Source organism: Cherax quadricarinatus, chromosome 26 (genome assembly GCF_038502225.1).
Source record: "Cherax quadricarinatus isolate ZL_2023a chromosome 26, ASM3850222v1, whole genome shotgun sequence".
In the NCBI taxonomy this organism is placed as follows: Eukaryota; Metazoa; Arthropoda; class Malacostraca; order Decapoda; family Parastacidae; genus Cherax; species Cherax quadricarinatus.
This window is the reverse complement of record NC_091317.1, coordinates 38,356,671-38,384,177: the sequence shown is the minus strand read 5'-3', so window position 1 is coordinate 38,384,177 and position 27,507 is coordinate 38,356,671. Positions and strand designations below refer to the sequence as shown.

Genomic DNA, 27,507 nt, shown 5'->3' with positions numbered 1-27,507 from the left:
TATAGTTCCAGACTGAGATGCGTACTAGAGAATAAAGGGACAGCCTAGTATCCGTCTGGGAAAGAGGAGCCAGATAAAGAGAGAGAGAGAGAGAGAGAGAGAGAGAGAGAGAGAGAGAGAGAGAGAGAGAGAGAGAGAGAGAGAGAGAGAGAGAGAGAGAGAGAGAGAGAGAGAGAGAGAATAAAAGGCAGCGAATTTAAAAAAAAAATAAGAGAAGAAAACTGCAGATAACGTGCAAGTTTTGGTTAAAGTCTAAAGTCCAAACTTAAGTCATGACTCGATAATCCTAACAAACATATTGCTGGAGGAGCGTCAGCATGGCCACCCAGGGTAATACTAAACTAAAGAGGCAACAAAAGCGAAGCTTCAGGAAATACCTCTTCAGTCTCATTCTTGTTTAAAAGAGGAACCAGATGGACTATAAAGAGGTGGAGGTGAACAACCAGAGCTGCTCCATCCTAAGGCACAGTATGTTGGAAAGTTTGAAAAAAAACAAGTAGAAAATTCCTTTGTTAATTTTAAAGAGGCAGGGAAGCTGATGCTAGACACCCACAGTGATGCTAGACACCCACAGTGATGCTAGACACCCACAGTGATGCTAGACACCCACAGTGATGCTAGACACCCACAGTGATGCTAGACACCCACAGTGATGCTAGACACCCACAGTGATGCTAGACACCCACAGTGATGCTAGACACCCACAGTGATGCTAGACACCCACAGTGATGCTAGACACCCACAGTGATGCTAGACACCCACAGTGATGCTAGACACCCACAGTGATGCTAGACACCCACAGTGATGCTAGACACCCACAGTGATGCTAGATACCCACAGTGATGCTAGATACCCACAGTGATGCTAGACACCCACAGTGATGCTAGACACCCACAGTGATGCTAGACACCCACAGTGATGCTAGACACCCACAGTGATGATAGACACCCACAGTGATGCTAGACATTCACAGTGATGCTAGACACCCACAGTGATGCTAGACACCCACAGTGGTGCTAGACACCCACAGTGATGCTAGACACCCACAGTGATGCTAGACACCCACAGTGATGCTAGACACCCACAGTGATGCTAGACACCCACAGTGATGCTAGACACCCACAGTGATGCTAGACACCCACAGTGATGCTAGATACCCACAGTGATGCTAGATACCCACAGTGATGCTAGATACCCACAGTGATGCTAGACACCCACAGTGATGCTAGACACCCACAGTGATGCTAGACACCCACAGTGATGCTAGACACCCACAGTGATGCTAGATACCCACAGTGATGCTAGACACCCACAGTGATGCTAGACACCCACAGTGATGCTAGACACCCACAGTGATGCTAGACACCCACAGTGATGCTAGACACCCATAGTGATGCTAGACACCCACAGTGATGCTAGACACCCACAGTGATGCTAGACACCCACAGTGATGCTAGACACCCACAGTGATGCTAGACATCCACAGTGATGCTAGACACCCACAGTGATGCTAGACACCCACAGTGATGCTAGACACCCACAGTGATGCTAGACATCCACAGTGATGCTAGACACCCACAGTGATGCTAGACACCCACAGTGATGCTACACACCCACAGTGATGCTAGACACCCACAGTGATGTTAGACACCCACAGTGATGCTAGACACCCACAGTGATGCTAGACACCCACAGTGATGCTAGACACCCACAGTGATGCTAGACACCCACAGTGATGCTAGACACCCACAGTGATGCTAGACACCCACAGTGATGCTAGACACCCACAGTGATGCTAGACATCTACAGTGATGCTAGACACCCACAGTGATGCTAGACACCCACAGTGATGTTAGACACCCACAGTGATGTTAGACACCCACAGTGATGTTAGACACCCACAGTGATGCTAGACACCCACAGTGATGCTAGACACCAACAGTGATGCTAGACACCCACAGTGATGCTAGACATCCACAGTGATGCTAGACACCCACAGTGATGCTAGACATCCACAGTGATGCTAGACACCCACAGTCATGCTAGACACCCACAGTGATGCTAGACACCCATAGTGATGCTAGACACCCATAGTGATGCTAGACACCCACAGTGATGCTAGACACCCACAGTGATGCTAGACATCCACAGTGATGCTAGACACCCACAGTGATGCTAGACACCCACAGTGATGCTAGACACCCACAGTGATGCTAGACACCCACAGTGATGCTAGACACCCACAGTGATGCCAGACACCCACAGTGATGCTAGACACCCACAGTGATGCCAGACACCCACAGTGATGCTAGACACCCATAGTGATGCGAGACACCCACAGTGATGCTAGACACCCACAGTGATGCTAGACACCCACAGTGATGCTAGACACCCACAGTGATGCTAGACACCCACAGTGATGCTAGACACCCACAGTGATGCTAGACACCCACAGTGATGCTAGACACCCATAGTGATGCTAGACACCCATAGTGATGCTAGACACCCACAGTGATGCTAGACACCCACAGTGATGCTAGACATCCACAGTGATGCTAGACACCCACAGTGATGCTAGACACCCACAGTGATGCTAGACACCCACAGTGATGCTAGATACCCACAGTGATGCTAGACACCCACAGTGATGCTAGATACCCACAGTGATGCTAGACACCCACAATGATGCTAGACACCCACAGTGATGCTAGACACCCACAGTGATGCTAGACACCCACAGTGATGCTAGAGACCCACAGTGATGCCAGACACCCACAGTGATGCTAGACACCCACAGTGATGCCAGACACCCACAGTGATGCAAGACACTCATAGTGATGCGAGACACCCACAGTGATGCTAGACACCCACAGTGATGCTAGACACCCACAGTGATGCTAGACACCCACAGTGATGCTAGACACCCACAGTGATGCAAGATACCCACAGTGATGCTAGACACCCACAGTGATGCAAGATACCCACAGTGATGCTAGACACCCACAGTGATGCTAGACACCCACAGTGATGCAAGATACCCACAGTGATGCTAGACACCCACAGTGATGCTAGACACCCACAGTGATGCTAGACACCCACAGTGATGCCAGACACCCACAGTGATGCTAGACACCCATAGTGATGCGAGACACCCACAGTGATGCTAGACACCCACAGTGATGCTAGACACCCACAGTGATGCTAGACACCCACAGTGATGCTAGACACCCACAGTGATGCAAGATACCCACAGTGATGCTAGACACCCACAGTGATGCAAGATGCCCACAGTGATGCTAGACACCCACAGTGATGCTAGACACCCACGGTGATGAAAGACACCCACAGCGATGTTAGACACCCACGGTGATGCTAGACACCCACAGTGATGCTAGACACCCACAGTGATGCAAGATACCCACAGTGATGCTAGACAGCCACAGTGATGCTAGACACCCACAGTGATGCTAGACACCCACAGTGATGCTAGACACCCACAGTGATGCTAGACACCCACAGTGACGCTGGACACCCACAGTGATGCTAGACACCCACAGTGATGCTAGACACCCACAGTGATGCAAGATACCCACAGTGATGCTAGACACCCACAGTGATGCTAGACACCCACAGTGATGCCAGACACCCACAGTGATGCTAGACACTCACGGTGATGCTAGACACCCACAGTGATGCTAGACACCCACAGTGATGCTAGACACCCACAGTGATGCAAGATACCCACAGTGATGCTAGACACCCACAGTGATGCTAGACACCCACAGTGATGCTAAACACCCATAGTGATGCTAGACACCTACAGTGATGCTAGACACCCACAGTGATGCTAGACACCCACAGTGATGCTAGACACCCACAGTGATGCAAGATACCCACAGTGATGCTAGACACCCACAGTGATGCTAGACACCCACAGTGATGCTAGACACTCATAGTGATGCTAGACACCCACAGTGATGCTTGACACCCACAGTGATGCTAGACACCCACAGTGATGCTAGACACTCATAGTGATGCTAGACACCCACAGTGATGCTCCACACCCAGAGTGATGTTCCCCACCCACAGTGATGATAGACACCCACAGTGATGCTAGACACCCACAGTGATGCTCCACATCCACAGTGATGCTAGACACCCACAGTGATGCTAGACACCCACAGTGATGCTCCACATCCACAGTGATGCTAGACACCCACAGTAATGCTAGACACACACAGTGATGCTAGACACCCACAGTGATGCTCCACACCTACAGTGATGCTCCACACCCACAGTGATGCTAGACACCCACAGTGATGTTCCACACCCACAGTGATGCTAGACACCCACAGTGATGCTAGACACCCACAGTGATGCAAGATACCCACAGTGATGCTAGACACCCACAGTGATGCTAGACACCCACAGTGATGCTAAACACCCATAGTGATGCTAGACACCTACAGTGATGCTAGACACCCACAGTGATGCTAGACACCCACAGTGATGCTAGACACCCACAGTGATGCAAGATACCCACAGTGATGCTAGACACCCACAGTGATGCTAGACACCCACAGTGATGCTAGACACTCATAGTGATGCTAGACACCCACAGTGATGCTTGACACCCACAGTGATGCTAGACACCCACAGTGATGCTAGACACTCATAGTGATGCTAGACACCCACAGTGATGCTCCACACCCAGAGTGATGTTCCCCACCCACAGTGATGATAGACACCCACAGTGATGCTAGACACCCACAGTGATGCTCCACATCCACAGTGATGCTAGACACCCACAGTGATGCTAGACACCCACAGTGATGCTCCACATCCACAGTGATGCTAGACACCCACAGTAATGCTAGACACACACAGTGATGCTAGACACCCACAGTGATGCTCCACACCTACAGTGATGCTCCACACCCAAAGTGATGCTAGACACCCACAGTGATGTTCCACACCCACAGTGATGCTAGACACCCACAGTGATGCTAGACACCCACAGTGATGCAAGACATCCACAGTGATGCTAGACCCCCACAGTGATGCTCCACACCCACAGTGATGGTAGACACTCACAGTGATGCTAGACACCCACAGTGATGCTCCACACCCACAGTGATGGTAGACACCCACAGTGATGCTAGACACCCACAGTGATGTTCCACACCCACAGTGATGCTAGACACCCACAGTGATGCTAGACACCCACAGTGATGCTAGACACCCACAGTGATGCTAGACACCCACAGTGATGCTAGACACCCACAGTGATGCTAGACACCCACAGTGATGCTAGACACCCACAGTGATGCTAGACATCTACAGTGATGCTAGACACCCACAGTGATGCTAGACACCCACAGTGATGCTAGACACCCACAGTGATGCTAGACACTCACGGTGGTGCTAGACACCCACAGTGATGCTAGACACCCACAGTGATGCTAGACACCCACGGTGATGCTAGACACCCACAGTGATGCTAGACACCCACAGTGATGCTAGACACCCACAGTGATGCTAGACACCCACAGTGATGCTAGACACCCACAGTGGTGCTAGACATCTACAGTGATGCTGGACACCCACAGTGATGCTAGACACCCACAGTGATGCTAGACACCCACAGTGATGCTAGGCACCCACAGTGATGCTAGACACCCACAGTGATGCTAGACACCCACAGTGATGTTAGACACCCACAGTGATGCTAGACACCCACAGTGATGCTAGACACCCACAGTGATGCTAGACACCCACAGTGATGCTAGACACCCACAGTGATGCTAGACATCTACAGTGATGCTAGACACCCACAGTGATACTAGACACCCACAGTGATGCTAGACACCCACAGTGATGCTAGACACCCACAGTGATGCTAGACACCCACAGTGATGCCAGACACCCACAGTGATGCTAGACACTCACGGTGATGCTAGACACCCACAGTGATGCTAGACACCCACAGTGATGCTAGACACCCACAGTGATGCAAGATACCCACAGTGATGCTAGACACCCACAGTGATGCTAGACACCCACAGTGATGCTAAACACCCATAGTGATGCTAGACACCTACAGTGATGCTAGACACCCACAGTGATGCTAGACACCCACAGTGATGCTAGACACCCACAGTGATGCTAGACACCCACAGTGATGCAAGATACCCACAGTGATGCTAGACACCCACAGTGATGCTAGACACCCACAGTGATGCTAGACACTCATAGTGATGCTAGACACCCACAGTGATGCTTGACACCCACAGTGATGCTAGACACCCACAGTGATGCTAGACACTCATAGTGATGCTAGACACCCACAGTGATGCTCCACACCCAGAGTGATGTTCCCCACCCACAGTGATGATAGACACCCACAGTGATGCTAGACACCCACAGTGATGCTCCACATCCACAGTGATGCTAGACACCCACAGTGATGCTAGACACCCACAGTGATGCTCCACATCCACAGTGATGCTAGACACCCACAGTAATGCTAGACACACACAGTGATGCTAGACACCCACAGTGATGCTCCACACCTACAGTGATGCTCCACACCCACAGTGATGCTAGACACCCACAGTGATGTTCCACACCCACAGTGATGCTAGACACCCACAGTGATGCTAGACACCCACAGTGATGCAAGACACCCACAGTGATGCTAGACCCCCACAGTGATGCTCCACACCCACAGTGATGGTAGACACTCACAGTGATGCTAGACACCCACAGTGATGCTCCACACCCACAGTGATGGTAGACACCCACAGTGATGTTCCACACCCACAGTGATGCTAGACACCCACAGTGATGCTAGACACCCACAGTGATGCTAGACACCCACAGTGATGCTAGACACCCACAGTGATGCTAGACACCCACAGTGATGCTAGACACCCACAGTGATGCTAGACACCCACAGTGATGCTAGACACCCACAATGATGCTAGACACCCACAGTGATGCTAGACATCTACAGTGATGCTAGACACCCACAGTGATGCTAGACACCCACAGTGATGCTAGACACCCACAGTGATGCTAGACACCCACAGTGATGCTAAACACCCATAGTGATGCTAGACACCTACAGTGATGCTAGACACCCACAGTGATGCTAGACACCCACAGTGATGCTAGACACCCACAGTGATGCAAGATACCCACAGTGATGCTAGACACCCACAGTGATGCTAGACACCCACAGTGATGCTAGACACTCATAGTGATGCTAGACACCCACAGTGATGCTTGACACCCACAGTGATGCTAGACACCCACAGTGATGCTAGACACTCATAGTGATGCTAGACACCCACAGTGATGCTCCACACCCAGAGTGATGTTCCCCACCCACAGTGATGATAGACACCCACAGTGATGCTAGACACCCACAGTGATGCTCCACATCCACAGTGATGCTAGACACCCACAGTGATGCTAGACACCCACAGTGATGCTCCACATCCACAGTGATGCTAGACACCCACAGTAATGCTAGACACACACAGTGATGCTAGACACCCACAGTGATGCTCCACACCTACAGTGATGCTCCACACCCACAGTGATGCTAGACACCCACAGTGATGTTCCACACCCACAGTGATGCTAGACACCCACAGTGATGCTAGACACCCACAGTGATGCAAGATACCCACAGTGATGCTAGACACCCACAGTGATGCTAGACACCCACAGTGATGCTAAACACCCATAGTGATGCTAGACACCTACAGTGATGCTAGACACCCACAGTGATGCTAGACACCCACAGTGATGCTAGACACCCACAGTGATGCAAGATACCCACAGTGATGCTAGACACCCACAGTGATGCTAGACACCCACAGTGATGCTAGACACTCATAGTGATGCTAGACACCCACAGTGATGCTTGACACCCACAGTGATGCTAGACACCCACAGTGATGCTAGACACTCATAGTGATGCTAGACACCCACAGTGATGCTCCACACCCAGAGTGATGTTCCCCACCCACAGTGATGATAGACACCCACAGTGATGCTAGACACCCACAGTGATGCTCCACATCCACAGTGATGCTAGACACCCACAGTGATGCTAGACACCCACAGTGATGCTCCACATCCACAGTGATGCTAGACACCCACAGTAATGCTAGACACACACAGTGATGCTAGACACCCACAGTGATGCTCCACACCTACAGTGATGCTCCACACCCACAGTGATGCTAGACACCCACAGTGATGTTCCACACCCACAGTGATGCTAGACACCCACAGTGATGCTAGACACCCACAGTGATGCAAGACATCCACAGTGATGCTAGACCCCCACAGTGATGCTCCACACCCACAGTGATGGTAGACACTCACAGTGATGCTAGACACCCACAGTGATGCTCCACACCCACAGTGATGGTAGACACCCACAGTGATGCTAGACACCCACAGTGATGTTCCACACCCACAGTGATGCTAGACACCCACAGTGATGCTAGACACCCACAGTGATGCTAGACACCCACAGTGATGCTAGACACCCACAGTGATGCTAGACACCCACAGTGATGCTAGACACCCACAGTGATGCTAGACACCCACAGTGATGCTAGACATCTACAGTGATGCTAGACACCCACAGTGATGCTAGACACCCACAGTGATGCTAGACACCCACAGTGATGCTAGACACTCACGGTGGTGCTAGACACCCACAGTGATGCTAGACACCCACAGTGATGCTAGACACCCACGGTGATGCTAGACACCCACAGTGATGCTAGACACCCACAGTGATGCTAGACACCCACAGTGATGCTAGACACCCACAGTGATGCTAGACACCCACAGTGGTGCTAGACATCTACAGTGATGCTGGACACCCACAGTGATGCTAGACACCCACAGTGATGCTAGACACCCACAGTGATGCTAGGCACCCACAGTGATGCTAGACACCCACAGTGATGCTAGACACCCACAGTGATGTTAGACACCCACAGTGATGCTAGACACCCACAGTGATGCTAGACACCCACAGTGATGCTAGACACCCACAGTGATGCTAGACACCCACAGTGATGCTAGACATCTACAGTGATGCTAGACACCCACAGTGATACTAGACACCCACAGTGATGCTAGACACCCACAGTGATGCTAGACACCCACAGTGATGCTAGACACCCACAGTGATGCCAGACACCCACAGTGATGCTAGACACTCACGGTGATGCTAGACACCCACAGTGATGCTAGACACCCACAGTGATGCTAGACACCCACAGTGATGCAAGATACCCACAGTGATGCTAGACACCCACAGTGATGCTAGACACCCACAGTGATGCTAAACACCCATAGTGATGCTAGACACCTACAGTGATGCTAGACACCCACAGTGATGCTAGACACCCACAGTGATGCTAGACACCCACAGTGATGCTAGACACCCACAGTGATGCAAGATACCCACAGTGATGCTAGACACCCACAGTGATGCTAGACACCCACAGTGATGCTAGACACTCATAGTGATGCTAGACACCCACAGTGATGCTTGACACCCACAGTGATGCTAGACACCCACAGTGATGCTAGACACTCATAGTGATGCTAGACACCCACAGTGATGCTCCACACCCAGAGTGATGTTCCCCACCCACAGTGATGATAGACACCCACAGTGATGCTAGACACCCACAGTGATGCTCCACATCCACAGTGATGCTAGACACCCACAGTGATGCTAGACACCCACAGTGATGCTCCACATCCACAGTGATGCTAGACACCCACAGTAATGCTAGACACACACAGTGATGCTAGACACCCACAGTGATGCTCCACACCTACAGTGATGCTCCACACCCACAGTGATGCTAGACACCCACAGTGATGTTCCACACCCACAGTGATGCTAGACACCCACAGTGATGCTAGACACCCACAGTGATGCAAGACACCCACAGTGATGCTAGACCCCCACAGTGATGCTCCACACCCACAGTGATGGTAGACACTCACAGTGATGCTAGACACCCACAGTGATGCTCCACACCCACAGTGATGGTAGACACCCACAGTGATGTTCCACACCCACAGTGATGCTAGACACCCACAGTGATGCTAGACACCCACAGTGATGCTAGACACCCACAGTGATGCTAGACACCCACAGTGATGCTAGACACCCACAGTGATGCTAGACACCCACAGTGATGCTAGACACCCACAGTGATGCTAGACACCCACAATGATGCTAGACACCCACAGTGATGCTAGACATCTACAGTGATGCTAGACACCCACAGTGATGCTAGACACCCACAGTGATGCTAGACACCCACAGTGATGCTAGACACTCACGGTGGTGCTAGACACCCACAGTGATGCTAGACACCCACAGTGATGCTAGACACCCACGGTGATGCTAGACACCCACAGTGATGCTAGACACCCACAGTGATGCTAGACACCCACAGTGATGCTAGACACCCACAGTGATGCTAGACACCCACAGTGATGCTAGACATCTACAGTGATGCTAGACACCCACAGTGATGCTAGACACCCACAGTGATGCTAGACACCCACAGTGATGCTAGACACCCACAGTGATGCTAGACACCCACAGTGATGCTAGACACCCACAGTGATGTTAGACACCCACAGTGATGCTAGACACCCACAGTGATGCTAGACACCCACAGTGATGCTAGACACCCACAGTGATGCTAGACACCCACAGTGATGCTAGACATCTACAGTGATGCTAGACACCCACAGTGATACTAGACACCCACAGTGATGCTAGACACCCACAGTGATGCTAGACACCCACAGTGATGCTAGACACCCACAGTGATGCTAGATACCCACAGTGATGCTAGACACCCACAGTGATGCTAGACATCTACAGTGATGCTAGACACCCACAGTGATGCTAGACACCCACAGTGATGCTAGACACCCACAGTGATGCTAGACACTCACGGTGGTGCTAGACACCCACAGTGATGCTAGACACCCACAGTGATGCTAGACACCCACGGTGATGCTAGACACCCACAGTGATGCTAGACACCCAAAGTGATGCTAGACACCCACAGTGATGCTAGACACCCACAGTGATGCTAGACACCCACAGTGATGCTAGACATCTACAGTGATGCTAGACACCCACAGTGATGCTAGACACCCACAGTGATGCTAGACACCCACAGTGATGCTAGGCACCCACAGTGATGCTAGACACCCATAGTGATGCTAGACACCCACAGTGATGTTAGACACCCACAGTGATGCTAGACACCCACAGTGATGCTAGACACCCACAGTGATGCTAGACACCCACAGTGATGCTAGACACCCACAGTGATGCTAGACATCTACAGTGATGCTAGACACCCACAGTGATGCTAGACACCCACAGTGATGCTAGACACCCACAGTGATGCCAGACACCCACAGTGATGCTAGTCACCCACAGTGATGCTAGACACCCACAGTGATGCTAGACACCCACAGTGATGTTCCACACCCACAGTGATACTAGACACCCACAGTGATGCTAGACACCCACAGTGATGCAAGATACCCACAGTGATGCTAGACACCCACAGTGATGCTAGACACCCACAGTGATGCTAAACACCCATAGTGATGCTAGACACTCACAGTGATGCTAGACACCCACAGTGATGCTAGACACCCACAATGATGCTAGACACCCACAGTGATGTTCCACACCCACAGTGATGCTAGACACCCACAGTGATGCTAGACACCCACAGTGATGCTAGACATCTACAGTGATGCTAGACACCCACAGTGATGCTAGACACCCACAGTGATGCTAGACAGCCACAGTGATGCTAGACACTCACGGTGATGCTAGACACCCACAGTGATGCTAGACACCCACAGTGATGCTAGACACCCACGGTGATGCTAGACACCCTCAGTGATGCTAGACACCCACAGTGATGCTAGACACCCACAGTGATGCTAGACACCCACAGTGAAGCTAGACACCCACAGTGATGCTAGACATCTACAGTGATGCTAGACACCCACAGTGATGCTAGACACCCACAGTGATGCTAGACACCCACAGTGATGCTAGGCACCCCCAGTGATGCTAGACACCCACAGTGATGCTAGACACCCACAGTGATGTTAGACACCCACAGTGATGCTAGACACCCACAGTGATGCTAGACACCCACAGTGATGCTAGACACCCACAGTGATGCTAGACACCCACAGTGATGCTAGACATCTACAGTGATGCTAGACACCCACAGTGATGCTAGACACCCACAGTGATGCTAGACACCCACAGTGATGTTCCACACCCACAGTGATACTAGACACCCACAGTGATGCTAGACACCCACAGTGATGCAAGATACCCACAGTGATGCTAGACACCCACAGTGATGCTAGACACCCACAGTGATGCTAGACACCCATAGTGATGCTAGACACTCACAGTGATGCTAGACACCCACAGTGATGCTAGACACCCACAATGATGCTAGACACCCACAGTGATGCTCCACACCCACAATGATGCTAGACACCCACAGTGATGTTCCACACCCACAGTGATGCTAGACACCCACAGTGATGTTCCACACCCACAGTGATGCTAGACATCTACAGTGATGCTAGACACCCACAGTGATGCTAGACACCCACAGTGATGCTAGACACCCACAATGATGCTAGACACCCACAGTGATGCTAGACACCCACAATGATGCTAGACACCCACAGTGATGCTAGACACCCACAGTGATGCTCCACACCCACAGTGATGCTAGACACCCACAGTGATGCTAGACACCCACAGTGATGCTAGACACCCACAGTGATGCTCCACACCCACAGTGATGCTAGACACCCACAGTGATGCTAGACACCCACAGTGATGCTAAACACAAACAGTGATGCTAGACACACACAGTGATGCTAGACACCCACAGTGATGCTAGACACCCACAGTGATGCTAGACACCCACAGTGATGCTAGACACCCACAGTGATGCTAGACACCCACAGTGATGCTCCACGCCCACAATGATGCTAGACACCCACTGTGATGCTAGACACTCACAATGATGCTCCACACCCACAGTGATGCTCCACACCCACAGTTATGATTGACACCCACAGTGATGCTAGACACCCACAGTGATGCCCCACACCCACAGTGATGCCCCACACCCACAGTGATACTCCATAACTAGATAAATACTCGTTGCAGTGTGTTTTCAGAAAAGAAATAATGTATGACTACGTGTTACAGGTGCAGTGTTTACGTCCAGCTGCCGTATAGTCCGCGGGGATCCCAGGTTGTGCAGGTGGCCTCCTGGACACCTCGTCGTGGCCTCCTCCTCACCTCACACCTCCCACTCTTCCCGGAAAAATTCTCAAAGTGAGACATAAAACTTAAAACACATGAATATGACCCTTATCTACTCCATGCAAGTGCATATTTTAAACATCCAAATTTAAACTTAATGAAAAACGTGTCATTTGATACTATTAATAATCTAAACAGTTAGTAATGTTAATTTTTTAATAATTTTAATTAATACAGGTTTTACAATGGAAAGAAACAAAGTGATGAGAGTAAGAAAAATATCTAGTAAATTAAAGATTACACATCACACTCGAGGAGAGAGAAATGGTTAGATTAAATTTATTTTTAGATATCTGGGAGTAATGTATCGGCAGACCTGGTTTATGATCGACATGTGAACCATACCCACGGCCGGGATTGAACCCGCGGTCATAGAGTCTCAAAACTCCAGTGTTTGAGTGGTATTAGATTGGTGTTAGTGGAAACAAGTGATAGGAATGCAGTATATAACTCAAATTATACATTGTATAAACTCGATAGCTATTTAATGGAGTCTGTTGTGCGCAACCTTAAACAACAGTGCTATGCAAAATAGCGGCTTATTAGACGCATTTTTTCCATATCTCCAAAAGCCAACCTGCGTCCTATATACTGAAGGTCAGTGACGGGAGGTATTAGTCTGAGGTGTGAGGTGAACTGTAGCTCTCCCAGTTACGTCTGATGCTGAGCCATTGAAACTAAAACAAGTCTTATAAGCCGCAAAATATGGGATATAACCCATTTAACTACAACTGCATAAAAGTATCGTACGTTGACAAGCACAAAGTTAAGAGGCTGCAATTAGAGATTACAACATGATCGATAAAATGTATAATAATTAGTAGTAAGTAAATTTATTCAGGTAAGTTTATTCATGTACGTAAGCAAACACTATGACAAATTTATTAGAAAACGTTTCGGTCCTGGGACCTTGATCACTTCTAACACCTTCTAACACTAGAAGTGATCAAGGTCCCAGGACCGAAACGTTTTCTAATAAATATGTCATAGTGTTTGCTTACGTGTCTTTCTAAACCAACTTGTCGGTATTTATTACCAAGGTTTATACCACGTATATAGATACACATAAGTTATCCTACATACCAGTACATGTGCAGATTGGAAACATAAACACATATGCAGTTTAATGTGATCCTTTATTGACAACGTTTCGCCCACACAGTGGGCTTTTTCAAGTCACAAACAGATCTACCTGGGGTGGACTTGTGACTTGAAAAAGCCCACTGTGTGGACGAAACGTTGTCAGTAAAGGATCACATTAAACTGCATGTGTTTATGTTTCCATTGTGTCGGTATTTTATACCATTTATTTACATGTGCAGATTACTTAAAATAACCCAAAAAATCAAAGTAACTTATTTCTACTGGGGTCGTAAACCCATCTAAGTGCAGGTGTATAAAGGTACACTTGGTTCATTGCAACATGGTGACTGCAGATTGAGACACTTATGCAGCATATGGGAATCTTTATTCAGGAAACGTTTCGCCACACAGTGGCTTCATCAGTCCAATACAAAGAGGAAGGCGTAAGGAGAGGAGGAGTATGAGGTAATCAATCTTCAACTTGTCGGTTTTTCAAACCATTCATCACAACATGGTGATTGCAACTAGCTTCGTGGATTTGCAGAGGCAGGCTGTTAGTGGTGACAAAGGTGTTAAAGGATATCTGGAAAATTCGTATATTGTCTACTTATGTTTTAAAGAATAAATGGAATACTCTAGAAGATTCATAAACAATTCACGCATAATAATCGATAGTGAAGATATTGGTTGGCAGTATTTAGGAATATATGATGAGACTCTTTCGAGTATTTTCTGGAACATTCTAGAACCTCCCGTGAGGTTCAATATTTTAAGCTGACAAATAAGTGCAATCGATTCTTTAATTATAAGGTTTATACATGTCGCATCATGCTGTATGTGAACATCAAAATGGTATACAATACACCTTGGACAAGCTTTTCAAGTGAGAAGTGTCGGATCTGAGAGGGACATGACCTCTCAGTGGCCTCTCACTACTACTACTACTACTACTACTACTACTACTACTACCCTGCACCTCTCCTTCCGACAGTATTTAAGTCTCCGCACTGTCGCTTGATCTTCAGATAGTTCCTGACTATGGAACTGAACTTCTCCAGGCCGAGGGACTGACAACCTCAAATTCTACGACTTTAAGGGTGATGGACTGATTACATCGTCTTCACATCTCTACTGTTCCTGCCTACTTTCTGTATTCGACTGAAGAAGCCTACTGTGTAGGCGAAACGTTTAGGAATAAAGTTGTCTAACTGTTGCATATGTGTCTTACCTAACATGCTGTATGTGTATTATCCACTATTGTAACATAAGAACATAAGAAAGAAGGAACGCTGCAACAGGCCTACTGACCCATGCGGAGCAGGTCCATGTTCGCCACCCCCCCCGGGTTAGCCCAATGACCCACCTAGTCAGGTCACTTCCACTTAAGGAAAGAGCACGGCATCAGACCTAGTAGCACAAGCTAGTCAGGTCCAACTCACACCCACCCACACCCACTCATGTATTTATCTAACCTATTTTTAAAATTACACAACGTTTTAGCCTCAATAACTGTACTGGGGAGTTTGTTCCACTCATCCACAACTCTATTACCAAACCAGTGCTTTCCTATATCCTTCCTGAATCTGAATTTTTCCAACTTGAAACCATTGCTGCGAGTCCTGTCTTGGCTGGAAATTTTCAGCACCCTATTTACATCCCGTTTATTTATTCATCTTTTCCATTCATACACCTCGATCAAATCCCCCCTAATTCAACGCCTTTCGAGAGAGTGCAGATTCAGGGCCCTCAGTCTATCCTCATAGGGAAGATTTCTGATACATGGGATCAACTTTGTCATCCTCTTCTGTACGTTTTCCAGAGCATTTATATCCACTCTGTAATACAGTGACCTGAAGTGAGCATCATATTCTAAATGAGGCCAAACCAAGGATATATAAGTAAGTAAGTAAGTAAGTAAGTTTATTCAGGTATACACAAATACAGTTACATAGAATTATCATACATACATAGAATTATCATACAACCTGAGGACTTCTATTATTTATGCTTCTAGATATAAAGCCAATAATTCTGTTAGCTTTATTACGAACACTAATGCACTGTTGTCTTGGTTTTAGATTACTACTAACCAGAACTCCTAAATCCTTTTCGCAATCAGTAGTATTAAGATCTACATTATTTAGTTTATATGTGGCATGGTTATATTCCTGTCCAACATTTAGAACTTTGCATTTGTCAATATTAAACTGCATCTGCCACTTCTCCGACCATTACATCAGTCTATTCAAATCATTCTGGAGTGCTCTAGTGTCCTCATTAGAATGAATTGGACGGCCTATTTTGGTGTCATCAGCAAATTTGCTTATGTCGCTATTTATTCCCTCATCTATGTCGTTTATGTAAATTGTGAACAACAAAGGGCCCAGCACTGACCCCTGCGAAACACCACTTGTGACGTGCCCCCATTCTGATTTCTCCCCATTTATGCAAATTCTCTGCTGCCTATTTGTCAGCCATGCCTCTACCCAAGAAAAAATTTCTCCTCCTATTCCGTGTGCCTTAAGTTTCCTCAATAGCCTCTGATGTGGAACTCTATCGAAAGCCTTACCGAAGTCCATATACACAATATCATATTCATTACCATGATCTACCTCCTCAAACACCTTAGTGAGAAAAGTTAGTAAATTCGTAAGACAGGAACACCCCTTTGTAAAACCGTGTTGAGATTCATTAATCAGTCTATGCCTATCAAGATGGCTACGAATTGCTTCGTCAATTGATTCCATAAATTTTCCCACTATGGAGGTAAGGCTTATTGGTCTATAGCTCGAAGCCAAGGACCTGTCACCTGCCTTGTAAATAGATTTTACATTTGCCATTTTCCACTTATCAGGCACTATGCCAGTTTGTAGTGATATGTTAAAAAGATTAGCCAAAGGTATGCTAAGTTCCTCTTTACATTCCTTTAACACCCTTGCAAACAGTTCATCAGGACCTGGGGATTTGTTAGGTTTTAGTTTCTCTATTTGTCTGAGGACCATGTCACTAGTTACCACAATCGTGCATAGTTTATTATCGTCCTGTTCTACATAATCTATTATTTCAGGAATATTGCTAGTATTTTCCAGGGTAACGTAATCTCTCATGACTTGTTGGCAGCAATTAGAAGAAGCTTTGGGCTGGCTACATCTATCTTTTTCTGTTTCCCACTTTCTGTAAATTGGAGGCCCTTGTCTACGCTACCCCATATGGGATGGGGAGTGAAGGATAGGAGGGGGGATAAGTGGGTTTGGGTTTGTAAAACGGAAAGGTGCCTCTCATACTCTGAGAGTAGCTGTGGGTGGTGTCACCCAAGCTAACCTACCCTGAGAAAACTTTCCCTCATTTCTTATGTTACTATTCTTGCAACATTACACAGTATATACTCACTTGATTGTGGCTGCAGGGGTCGAGACTCAGCTGCTGGCCCTGCCTCTTCACTGATTACTACTAGGTCCTCTATCTGCTTCTTGAGCTTTGTCATACCTCGTCTTAAAGCTATGTATGGTTCCTGCCTCCACTACATCACTTGCTAGGCTGTTCCACTTCCTGACGACTCAGTGACTGGAGAAGTACTTCCTAACGTCCCTGTGACTCAACTGATTCTTCAGCTTCCAATTGTGACCCCTTGCTTCTGTGTCCCATCTCTGGAACATCCTGTCTCTGTCCACCTTGTCTATTCCACGCAGTATTTTGTATGTCGTTATCATGTCTTCCCTGACCCTCCTGTCCTCTAGCGTCGTCAGGCCGATTTCCTTCAACCTTTCTTCGTAGGACATTTCCCTGAGCTCCGGAACTAGCCTTGTTGCAAACCTTTGTACTTTCTCTAATTTTCTTGACTTGCTTGACCAGGTGTGGGTTTCAAACTGGTGCTGCATACTCCAGTATGGGCCTGACGTACACAGTGTACAGTGTCTTGCACGATTCCTTACTAAGGTATCGGAATGCTATTCTCAGGTTTGCCAGGCGCCCATATGCTGCAGCAGTTATCTGGTTGATATATATATATATATATATATATATATATATATATATATATATATATATATATATATATATATATATATATATATATATATATATATATATATACATACATATATATGACAAAAAGTTCATTGATGGAGCCTTAATCTGGGATAGTCTAACGGGCTCTGAAACCAGACCTGCTCCCCCCAACAACTACAAACAGTCGCACTGGGATGGCCCAGTAGTAGATAATATAGTTTCAATAATGTTTCAAAGTGTGTTAGGGAAGGATAGAGCCCGCCTCCTGGCCGTGAGAACTCCTCATGCAGGGGACTTTCTGTTGGCTGTTCCCAACTCCAGCCTTGGGACACGCCTCGACCCAGAGACCATCCGCATTGGTGTTGCCCTATTCTTGTCGAACACAGGTGTATTTGTGGCAGTGAAGCAGCAGACCGATTTGGGTACCATGGTCTTGTGTGCCGTAAATCCGAGGGAAAGATTGCAAGACATTAGGAGGTTAATAACATTATCAAAAGGAGCCTCACAAGAACCGGATGCCCAGCAGTAAGGGAGCCACCCCAACTATGCAGATCTGATGGCAACCAGAAGCGTCCAGATGGTGTCACACTTCAAGCCTGGATAGATGGGAAACAGGTGGTGTGGGACTACACATGTGCATCTACCTTGGCTGATACCAATCTCCAATACACCAGGGAGGAAGGAGGGGCAGCTGCCAGCTTCAGGGAGTCCCAAAAGTTTACAAAATATGGAGAACTTGCCCATCATTACATGTTTGTTCCCATAGGCTCAGAGACCCTTGGCTTATGGGGAAAGAGTGCATCTAAATTCCTTAACGAGCAAGGCAAAAGACTCATCATGGTAACAAGGGATCCCAGGGTAGCTAGTTTTCTGATTCAGCAACTCAGCCCCGCTGTTCAGAGGGGTAATGCCTGTTGTATCTTGGGCACGCGCCCCAGTTCTGAAGAGCTGGATGAGAGTTTCATATTATAATCAGTGACAAACAAGTAACAATATGTACTAGACATGTATCTTTCAAATCTCATGTGCTGTATGTGACATCTTTATATCAGCAATGTATCTCTTAAACCTTTGTACCATATTATGTAATAAAATATACCTATTGGTAAAAAAGAATGAAAAGATGGGGGTCGTAAGGGAGGTGGAGTATTTAAACGGCTTCAGGAAGAAATCCAGATATTCTTCATTGAAGCCTTTTTATCCACTTCTCGGAGGCTGTGGGTCCCACAATTTACACCAGAGGTGGACCCCATCCTATATATATATATATATATATATATATGTATATATATATATATATATATATATATATATATATATATATATATATATGTATATAATAAAAATATGAAAACAATAATATAAAAAGATAAATTATCTTCCTCCATTCGTTATCTTTGTAGGTTCCAACACAAACCGAATTTGCTGGTGGCAATAGAGCACACTGGTTATGGTAAGTTAGTGATGGTAAATGACCCAAGTTCCGGGGCTCCCAGGGCTCATTTCCAGGGCTCCTTGGTAAAGATGATGGAATACCTCTCTGGTGCACTTAACTTCACGTAAGTAAGCTTCAGTAACATTATATAAATGTTTTGAAAAATAGTGTTTGTGAAAGCCATTATTTATAAGACATTTATACTTTACCTCTCCTATATTTCTCATTTACAAAATCCTAATACACTCCCTCCCTACTCTAGATATTCCATCTGCATTTCTTTATTCTAATACGCTTCGTAACAATCTGATTCATAATTCCTTTCCTCCTCCTACCAATATTTATGGTATTTACTGCACTTTGTGTTCCTCTTGCCGTTTTCAATATACCAGTGAATGTGGCCTTACACTTTCTTACTAACAAAGATGTAGTCTAGTGGCCTGCACACCTGGCTGCAACACGATAACCAAAATAGGAGTGAGAAAAAGGTAAATACTTACATTTCCTTCACCAAACAGCAAGCAGGTATATACAATATATGCAGAGAATATGTACAGAAGGCAAATACAAGCAGAAGACACAGTGATAACCGTTGCAGCCAGACTTGGAGGTAAGTCTGCTAATGTCGATTCACAAATGTACAACATCGCTTCACAAGTTTGGTGGGCTTAATTATGTGTAGGTTCATCAGCTCCTTATGGGAATGAAACGATAGAAAAATCAACGATATCATGTGATAAGCAAATTTATTAATATATAAAACTAGTAAAGAAAATATAGCACTTAAATATGAAATTAAAGCTACTTGAAGCAAAGAAATGAAAAATAAAATATATGTAATTAGTGATTTAAATCTAATATGTGCGCAATATGTAGTGGAGAATGGTGTCGTGCCGATGTTCTGGGCACGTAGCTGTGTATCGTGGCTTGGAACGCCGAGCCGCTGTTGATGACGATTCGGGGGAGACCCACAGGTGGACATGACTTGTCACTGAGTAGACAGTGACCTCAACACGAGTAGAGATTCTGACGAACAGAGGTACTGGGAACCTCTGACCACCAAAACACTTGTGAAGCAGTTGAGTCGCCATTAGAGAACCACCATGAAATGGTGGTGTTATAACCTGGGAACGGCTGCTAGAATGGTGTGTAGCTGATTCCGAGTCATCTACGAGTGGAAGGGAGACCAGTATGGGCACAGATGCCAGACTGATCGTAAGGTCTTTTCAAGATCAATGTTGCCATTCTTATCTCGCCTGTGTCGGATGTCCCGAGCCGACAATCAAGGCTAAAATAAATAGAAAATTACACACTACTCGAGAAATCACTCACGTGATAGGTGTACGGCTTTTAATAGAAATGGTGAGGATTAAATGATGTTAAACTATGTAAGCCCAAAATCAGGACAGAAAGAATTTGCAGCATAAAAACCTTAAAAAAAAGAGTGAAGCTCTTGTTGAAACCAAATTAACCTAAACACAATAAATTAAACAGGATTGGAACGAATACTTACAGATTTGATGGGAGCCGAAAGTTAAATGACTGATAACCGGTCGGAGGGACACAAGTCACCTCACACCGGGTGCAGAAGGGACGGGGGTAGCGGGAACTATGCCCATACTTAACAGAACAAGCAGACTGCCCCCTCCCCCCCAAACTACCACCATCATTCATTCATACTGCCACCACTCCTATATAATGAACTTTACCCTCACATTCCCCTATACCAAAACTTATAGCCAAGGAATATAAGAAGAATTAGCGAGAAAAAGTTCTAAAAATAAAAGTCATGTATTGCACGAGTCAGTATTTCTATTGACTGTCATGACTTAATTAACCAGCCAGAGAAATAATTAGACGAACCATTAATATGTACTATATGAAACTTAAAAGACTGGAGGGCCAGTGTCCACCTCAAGAGGCGACTGTTGGTTCCCTTAAAAGTTTCTAGATATATTAATGGTTTGTAATCTGTGTCCAAAATGAAATATTTTCCCAACAAATAGTATTTAAGTTTAGAAATTCCCACATTATTTCTAAACATTCCTTTTCAGTTGTGGAGTATTTTCTTTCAGTTGGCAGAAGTTTACGGCTCGAAAAAACATACAGGAAATGGGATTCCATCCTGGTATACCTTTGATATACCTTTGAAGAGTTTCGAGAGTTTATCGACTCTCTGAGCCCGGCCATGGGCCAGGCTCGTCTGGTGCTTGCCTCGTCAACCAGGTTGTTGCTGCTGGAGGCCCGCTGCCCCACATATCCATTACAGCCTGGTTAACCTGGCACCTGGTGAAGATACTTATCCAGTTTCCTCTTGAAGGCTTCTACACTTGTTCCAGCAGTGTTTCTGATATCTTCTGGTAAGATGTCGAATAGTCTGGGACCCCGGATGTTGATACAGTGTTCCCTTATTGTCCCCACCGCACCCCTGTTCCTCACTGGATTTATTTTACACTTCCTCCCATATCTCTCACTCCAGTATATTGTTACGGCAGTGTGCAGATTTGGGACCAGACCCTCGAGTACCTTCCAGGTGTATATTATCATGTACCTCTCTCTCCTCCGCTCCAATGAGTACATGTTCAAGACTTGCAGGCGTTCCCAGTAGTTTAGGTGCTTTACTGGCTCAATATGAGCCGTAAATTATTTCTGTATTTGTTCCAGCTCCGATATTTCTCCTGCCTTGAACGGGGCCATCAACACCGAGCAATATTCTAAGTGAGGGAGCACTAGCGATTTGAAGAGTGTCACCATCAACATTATTTCCCTTGTTTTGAAAGTTCTCAATACCCACCCAGTCATCTTCCTGGCTGTCGTGATCTTTGTCTTGTTATGGTCTTTAAAAGAAAGGTCCGCTGACATAATTATTCCTAGGTCTTTTATGTGTTCCTTATGTTCTATTTGGTGACACTCTTGAGTTTTGTATATAGTGCTCCTTTTGAGTTCGTCATTCTTTCCATACCTAAGCAGCTGGAGCTTATCACCATTGAATGTCATGATGTTTTCCACTGCCCACTGGAAAACCCTGTTTATGTCTTCCTGTACTTTTTTAGTGTCCTCTACCGTACTGACTTTCATGCTTATTTTAGTGTCATCTGCAAATGATGATTCAAAAGTGTGCTGGATGTTTTTGTCTATGTCTGCTATGAGGATGAGAAACAGCAGAGGTGCAAGGACAGTGCCTTGGGGCACTGAGCTTTTGACCTCGCTGATGCTGGATCTTGCCCTGTTCACTACTACTTTTTGTGTTCTGTGTGTTAGGAAACCGAAAACACATCTGCCTACCTTCCCCATAATGCCCGTGGTCTTCATTTTGTGCGCTATCACTCCATGATCGCATTTGTCAAAAGCCTTTGCAAAATCTGTGTAAGTCACATCTAAGTTTTGGTCGTCTTCCAATGCCTCCGTAATTCTGTAATAATGGTTCAGCAGCTGTGACAGACATGATCGTCCTGCTCTAAAACCATGCTGGTTCGGGTTATGCTGGTTGTGCTGGTCCATGAAATTTGTAACCTGCCATCTCATTACTCTTTCGAAAACTTTTACGGCTACTGGTCTGTAATTTTTAGCTAGTGCTCTACTACCTCCCTTATGCAAAGGAGCTATGTCTGTACTCTTTAAGGCCTCCGGTATTTCACCTAGATCTAAGCTCTTTCTCTAAAGAATACTGAGGGCTCGTGCTAGTGGTACTTTGCACTTCTTTATAAATAGAGAATTCCATGAATCTGGTCGATTGGGTACCATGGACTAGGGTTGCATAGACTTCGGATACCATAGGTACCCTTCGGGTACCTTGGGGTGATGACAATTGGCACACTTTGCACGATCTACAATATTTAGTAACACGAGAAGACATTCTCGGCCAAAATTATGATTCTTTAATTTTGTTCCAAGTTTCTCGGTGTGAAAAGTTCGCAGCTACAGGAAGATGATGGGCCAGTTTGTGGATTGTTTCCCGACATTGACTTGGAACAACTAGAACCGAGTAGTCTACCTCTTCTGACTTTTTCTTTAAAACAGATTTATATAAAATGTTCTTGAATATTCAAATTTGTTTTTTCTAAGGATTATTTTACTGCTTAGGACTGACTTATGGAAGTTTTGAAGTGACTGACAATGTTTTAGCAAATTAACAAAGTCATCCTTTGTTCTCGGATCACGGTACAACACCTAGCTCTGCTGGGTGCGTGGTCTTTGTAGGATTGTATTGTCCCGTGGGTTAGAGTGTCGTGAATTTTCGCTCACCATGAAATGGGCTAAAACAACACGGGATCGATCCCTGGCTAGTTACAGTGTTGTTATTAATATATACAGAGAATATGTACAGTAAGGCAAATGCACGCAAAAGACACAGTGATAACCGTTGCGACCAGACTTGCAGGTAAGTCTGCCAGTGTTGATTAACGAGTGTACCACATCACTTCACAACTTTGGTGAGATTTTTGGTCATTGGTGGTTGAACCAGGATGCATAGCATAACGAGAGGGGCCCCTACTCATATATATCTTTAGCATCTGGTTCGCTGGTAGGGAGGGCATGCCCATATGCGTGTGTGATATACGCCAAATAAAATGTAACGTACTCTTAGCATGTAACACAGATGTTATACTGTAATTTACCAGTTATTATATACAATTAAATGTATCTCACCAGGTACTCCTTCGTGCGGCCTCCTGACGGCGTCTGGGGCTTAAGACTCAGTAATGGTTCATGGTCCGGCATGATGGGCATGGTGGTGAGAAAGGTAAGCGTAGTGAAGATTTTTTGTAAAAGTCTTTCATGTATTACTGTCACAAATAAAACAAATAAATAAACTTTTCTTGGTTTGGCTTTATTGAACCATTTTCCAGAATACGTACTTTGAGACAGCGAGGTCAGCATTAGAAGCTGACAAACTTGCATATCATAAACATTCAGTGGCTCTTTGTTACACTGTTGATTTTAGTTATTGTTTTCTTCATTCTCAATTCTATCTTCTTTTTTTTTAAATGAGGTTTGATTCTGAAATTTTTAAGGCTTGAAAGTTTCCTATTTTAATTTTATGAAGGTTGTTGCTAAGTATATTGCAAAATATAATTTAATAATCTTTACTGATATTTATTTCGAACATATTAAGAAACTTAATAACACATGAATTGTTCTTGGTAATTTCGTTATACTTTGTCGATCTTTCTACAGGAAGTAAGTATCGGTGCTGGACCTTTCATGATTGATAGATGGCGAGCCGAGGCAGTGGACTTCACTGTACCAATGGTATTAGACTACTGGAGGATCCTGGGGGTCCGAGGTCTTCCAGAAGTGGACCCCTGGGGCTTCCTGTTCCCCCTGGCACCACTGGTGTGGGCGACCATCCTGGGGATGCTGGTGATGCTTGCTGCTGCAGTGTTCCTCATGTATTCCTGCGGCTCTGTGAAGAGTGATGACCACAACTCCTGGTTAGAGGTTGCTTTCGGCTACGTTCGGATATTATTGCAGCAAGGTAAATTCACCCCTCCCTTCTTTAAAACTTCTATCCTTTTCTTCACCTCTTTACTTAATCTGTTTTCTACCATTCTCCTCCTCCTCTCTTCATTTGACCTTTATCCCTCTTTTATCATCTTTTATTTTCTCAGCTGGAATTTGATGAACCAGGACAGACTGGAACGTCTTCAAAAGTTGCCCTCGCATAAAGTTATTACATTGTTTAATTTCACTTAGTTGCAGTTACCATGAAGAAGTGCTAGAACATTGCCTATGTGTCAGGACATTATTTGGCCCGACACTGAGGCTCACTCAAATTTCCCCCATAACAGATTGATTCATAAGAACATGAGGAAGAAGGAACACTGCAGAAAGCCTACTGGCCCATGTGAGGCCGGTCCAAGTCTCCTACCGGCTTAAGCCAATGCCCAAACCTAGTCAGGTCAGGTCACATACGCTTTAGAAAGGAGTACGACATCTGACCTAGTAGCACAAACTAGTCAGGTCCAACTCACACCCACCCACACTCACTCATGTATTTATCTAACCTATTTTTAAACCTACAAAACGTTTAGCCTCTATAACTGTACTTGGGAGTTTGTTCCACTAATCCACAACCCTATTACTAAACCAGTGCTTTCCTATATCCTTCCTGAATCTGAATTTTTCCATCTTAAAGCCATTGCTGCGAGTCCTGTCTAGGATAGATACTTTTAGCACGCTATTAACATCCCCTTTATTTATTCCTGTTTTCCATTTATACACCTCGATCATATCCCCCCTAATTCTACGCCTTTCTAGAGAGTGCGGATTCAGGGCCTCAGTCTATCCTCATTGGGAAGATTTCTGATACATGGGATCATCTTTGTCATCCCCCTCTGTACGTTTTCCAGAGCATTTATATCCATTCTGTAATACGGTGACCAGAATTGAGCAGCATAATCTAAATGAGGCCTAACCAAGCATATATAGAGTTGAAGAACAACCTGAAGACTTCTATTATTTATACATGTTGATATGAAGCCAAGGATTCTGTTAGCTTTACTGCGATTACAGTCAGCGTGAATAGCGCACTCAGGTGAAAACAACAACTGGTCAGTCTTAGGGAAAAATTTGGATTGATTTTGTTCTGTATAGGCCTGTACTTTTATAGTAAAAATTGTATAAATTGAAATACCGCATTTCATACGGTTATTTATTTCTAAATATCTTATATGATTACCTTCAACGCTTCCAGGATGATCACTTGATTATGCAATTTCTGAGCGATTTAACGTTTCATGTCCTTATGTATTTTAGGATACTAGTCTTTCTGGTCTCTTTCAAAGAGTAGAATTAGATATGAGCTGCATATATATGGTCAATTTTCCATATTTAATGAAAAATTTGGATATTAGTTTTCACATGATGACTTGTAAATGCCTCCTCTGATTCCCTTTAAATCTTCAACGCTAATATTTAACTTCATTATCAACTTTTGCATGACTCTGCTCTGTTGTAATCGCAAGCATTGAGACACAGGAGGCTGGGGATTATTGAATGCAGGGAGAACCGTTTTCGGATCGCACAGCGACTGAAATAAATCTAATTAGTGGAACAGTTACTCTGAGCACCGTCTAACCTTCCAGTTAGTCCTTGACCCGATTTTTTTTAGTTTCACTGAGTACTGGTGACGGAAGGAAAAGATAGACTTAAGAACTTAGCAGATAGATTTAAAGTATATTATACATGCGCATTGTGTGTGTAAACAGAGGTGCGTCAAGGGTATAGATGTCCACAACATTCCAAATATATTAGTAGAAAGAAGTGAAGTATGGAGTGGATTCCATTTATCAATATTTATTAATCAAAATAATACTGATCTAATAGTACATGACATTAGGTACGATAAAAAAATAAAAAATAAAGGCACAGGTATATAACAAGCTTTTGTTCTCACGGCTCTTCGTTCTGAGTAAAACTATAAAGTCAATGATTAAACTTTACACAGAACACAACACTGGCTCAATAACAGTTTATTCAGAGCACCGGTTTATCTCCTCCAGTTCTGTCAGCCGCTGTT

At 45.6% G+C, this 27,507-nt stretch overlaps 1 protein-coding gene across 1 annotated transcript in view; it reads left to right on the top strand.

Moving 5' to 3' along the window:
- Positions 1–27,507, top strand: part of LOC138853249 (probable glutamate receptor) — a 69,305-nt gene that overhangs the window by 13,623 nt on the left and 28,175 nt on the right. Inside the window, exons 5-8 of the mRNA XM_070088969.1 lie at positions 13,343–13,471; positions 19,954–20,109; positions 24,639–24,729; positions 25,164–25,464. Coding sequence (XP_069945070.1) covers positions 13,343–13,471; positions 19,954–20,109; positions 24,639–24,729; positions 25,164–25,464 — 677 coding nt within the window. The remainder of the gene's footprint in view (positions 1–13,342; positions 13,472–19,953; positions 20,110–24,638; positions 24,730–25,163; positions 25,465–27,507) is intronic.